Source organism: Pteropus vampyrus, unplaced genomic scaffold (genome assembly GCF_000151845.1).
Source record: "Pteropus vampyrus isolate Shadow unplaced genomic scaffold, Pvam_2.0 Scaffold52, whole genome shotgun sequence".
NCBI lineage: Eukaryota > Metazoa > Chordata > Mammalia > Chiroptera > Pteropodidae > Pteropus > Pteropus vampyrus.
In genome coordinates this window covers 3821459-3824743 of record NW_011888833.1, presented here as the reverse complement: position 1 = coordinate 3824743, position 3285 = coordinate 3821459, and the positions used below count along the sequence as shown (strand labels likewise).

Here is a 3285-nt window from a genome sequence, read left to right as displayed (position 1 = left end):
AAATAAAGCAAAGGGACTGAACGCCAGGAGAATCCAAGCAGAGAGCAGGATGCTATACAGGACATTCCTGTGCTGGGTGACGTAAGAAACGAATTCGACAAACGAGCAAAGGTTTTTCCGGGTCAGATACAGCTCTTCACTCCCACCTGGGAGGTCCGCTGCATCAGGGGACGGTAGCCTCTTCTAGGGCTATCGCTCAGGACAGAAAGTGCAGTGCTGGCGACACGCTTGAGGTAGAAAAGCAGAGAATGAGGAAAGCAGCGTAACATGGAGGCGGCGCGGGCTGCAGTCTGCACAGCGGAGCGATCGCCGACCCGCACGTCCAACAGGAGCCCCTCACCTCAGCACTGCACCCACGCGCCGAGAGCAGTGAGAAAATACGTTAGAATGGCCTGGTAATTATATTTTAAAATAGTAAACATTTCACTCTGGTCTATGTTAATCTTACCATACGCTACTACTTGCTTGATCAGTAGAAATCAGTATTCGCGATTGTTTATTCACTCTTCTAACGCAATGTTAAATCCACGAAATATAAACTACAAAAGGAAAACAGCACGCGGTCAGGTACACTGCGCTTCTCACCAGTCATAACCCACGGCGAAGGACGTTTCGATGGCGGGGGCGATGAGTTTCGCAGCTGTCATGATGTACTTCTCTGCCATGGCTTTCCTATACCAAACAAACGGAAAAGTTTTATGGAGAAACGTGGCATAGCGAGGGTTTTTTCCTTAAAATTTCAGTGTAAAGCTAACATGACACGAAAGCCTCTGAATGGCGGCCAGCTCCACTGGAAACCCATTTCCGTCGGGCTGAGGGCCGTGACCGGGGGTGGACGGCTGTCCTCCCTGCTGCTGATGCCTGCCGACCTCCTGAGGCCGGAGGGGCCCCTGGCGAGAAGGCCTGTGGGGGGTGAGGTGGCCTCTCGAGAAATCGTGCGTGGCAGGGGGGGACACTGAGCTGCACCTGTCCCGAGAAGGCAGCCTCGTCTCATCTCCCACGCAGATGGCACCGCGCACCCTGTGGCCTTTTGTGACAGGCTTCTTCCCTTGTGGCGTCTGCCCGGTTGGCGCGTGCCGCAGCAGACAGCTGGCTCCGTGCGCCCCGAGGCCGAACAGGGCCCTGCTGCACAGACCCGCTGGCCAGCCGCCGCAGGCTGGGCCCTCTGCACTTTCGGGAGACTGCAGGGCGCTGCCATGAGCACTGGGGGAAGCTGCTGTGGCCACGTGCTCTCATTTCTTTGGGGCTCATGCCTCGGGGAGAAGTCGCTGGTTATACGGCGACTCCGCGCTTACCCCTCAGAGGAACTGCGGACCATCTCCCCTTTGCACCCAGCACCAGCAGAGGACCCAGGCGGGCACTGGCTGCGCCGGCGTCTTCAGCTTCCCTTGGGCGGCAGACGCGCCCTTCCTGTGCTCGTTTGGCGTCCGCATGTCCATTCTGAGACGTCTACTCAGATCCTTCGGACATTTTCACTGGGTTACTGGCCCTTTTATTACTGAGTTGGAGAGTTTTTCATGTATTGTAGAAACCAATCCTTTCTTGGGTATGTGGTTTGCAAATATTTTCTCCCATTCTGTGCAATGTCTTCTCACTTTCTTGATGCTGTCCTTTAAAGAACAAAAGTTTTTAATTTTGGCGAAGTCCAATTTATCTATTTTTTTTCTCTTTTCATGTGCTTTTGGTGTCATATCTAAGAAGCCATTGCCTAACCCAAGGTCAGTAATATTCACTTCTATTTTTTCCTAAGAAGTTCATGGTCCTAGAACTTACATTTAAGTCTATGACCCATTTAGAAGTGACTTTGTGTGTGGTATGAGGTCCGACTTCATTCTTCTGCATGGGGACATCCACTGTCCCAGCACCACCTGTTGCAAAGACATCTTTTCTCCCACTGAAGTGTCCTGCCACCTTTCCTGACTACAAGTTTCAGTTCATTTCTGGACTCTTGATCCCATCCCGATGATTTCAGGTCGATCTTCATGGGACTAGCGCAAAGCACGACCTCGCTGTCTTGACTGCTGCAGCTTCGCAGTGTGAGTCCTCCAACTTTGTCGTCTTTTTTCAACTGTCTATCCTGAATCCTTTGTGTTTCCATGTGAATTTCAGGATCGACCTGTCACTTCCCTCGGAACACTGCTGGGGTTTCGCTGACTCTACAGAGTGGTGAGGGGCACTGCCACCCTAACGATAGTAGGTGTCTACCCACAAACACGTGGTGGCTTGCCCTCTACTTGGCATCTCTTTCAAAAATGTTTTATTGTTTTCAGAGTGTGAATTTTGCCTTTCACTTATTAAATTTATTCCTAAAGGTTTATAACTATTGTAATTGTTAATTTCATTCTTGTATAGTTCATTAGTATAGTATATTTCTATAGTATACTACTGACTCTTGTATTTGACCTTTTAAAAAGGCAACCTTGCTAAAATCGTTTTTCAGTGGATTCTAAACTTTTATGTGGGACAGTCTATATTCAAGACCATGTGATCTGTAAATAGAGGTAGTGGATGCCTCTTACTCCCTTTTCTTGCCTAATTCCCATAGCTAGATCCTCCAGGACATGTAGACTAGAGCTGGTGACAGCAGAAACCCTTGTCTTGTTCCTGATCTAAAGGGAAACCATGTGGTCTGGCACCACAGAGTGTGACGCCAAACGTGGGTCTCCACCTGGCCCTTCACCAGACTGAGGCTCTTCCTCTCTACTCCCACCTTGCTCAGGCTTTTTGGTTTGTTTATCATGAGCGCACTGAATTCTGCAGGAAAAAGTACTTTTTGGTTCATATCGAACGATCATGTTGTTGCTGTCCTTCGTTCTATCGACAGCCTGTATTATACTGATTTTCATTTAGATGGTAAACTGATCTCGTCCCCAGGACAAACCCCACTTGGTCCTGGTGCACGACTCTCTTTCTATGCTGGTAGTGCTTTGGTTTGCTAGTCTTTTCTAAACAATTTTTGCAGCTATATTCATAAGATATTGATCTTTAGACCCCTCTTCTTCTTCTTCTTCTTTTTTTGGTACTGTCTTTGTCTTATTTTGGTAACAGCATAATACTAGCTTCATAAAATGAACTATTTTCTGGAAGAGACTATATAGAAGTGATGTTAATTCTTCTTTCGACATTTGCTAGAATTCTCTAATAAAACTGGATGGGCCTGGAGATTACTTTTTTCGTAGCTTTAAAATTGTAATCCAATTTCCATAATACTTACAGGGCTCTTCCAATGATCTATTTCATATTAGGTGAGTTGTGGCAACTTGTGTTTTCGAAAGAAGTGGTCTC

General features: G+C 47.7%; 1 protein-coding gene across 1 annotated transcript in view; it reads right to left on the bottom strand.

Annotated features, from left to right (window-relative positions):
* Positions 1-3285, bottom strand: part of IFT88 (intraflagellar transport 88) — a 70255-nt gene that overhangs the window by 38852 nt on the left and 28118 nt on the right. Inside the window, exons 16-17 of the mRNA XM_023530715.1 lie at positions 585-672; positions 147-227 (exon numbers count right to left, since the gene is read on the bottom strand). Of these exons, the coding sequence (XP_023386483.1) occupies positions 147-227; positions 585-672 (169 nt within the window). The remainder of the gene's footprint in view (positions 1-146; positions 228-584; positions 673-3285) is intronic.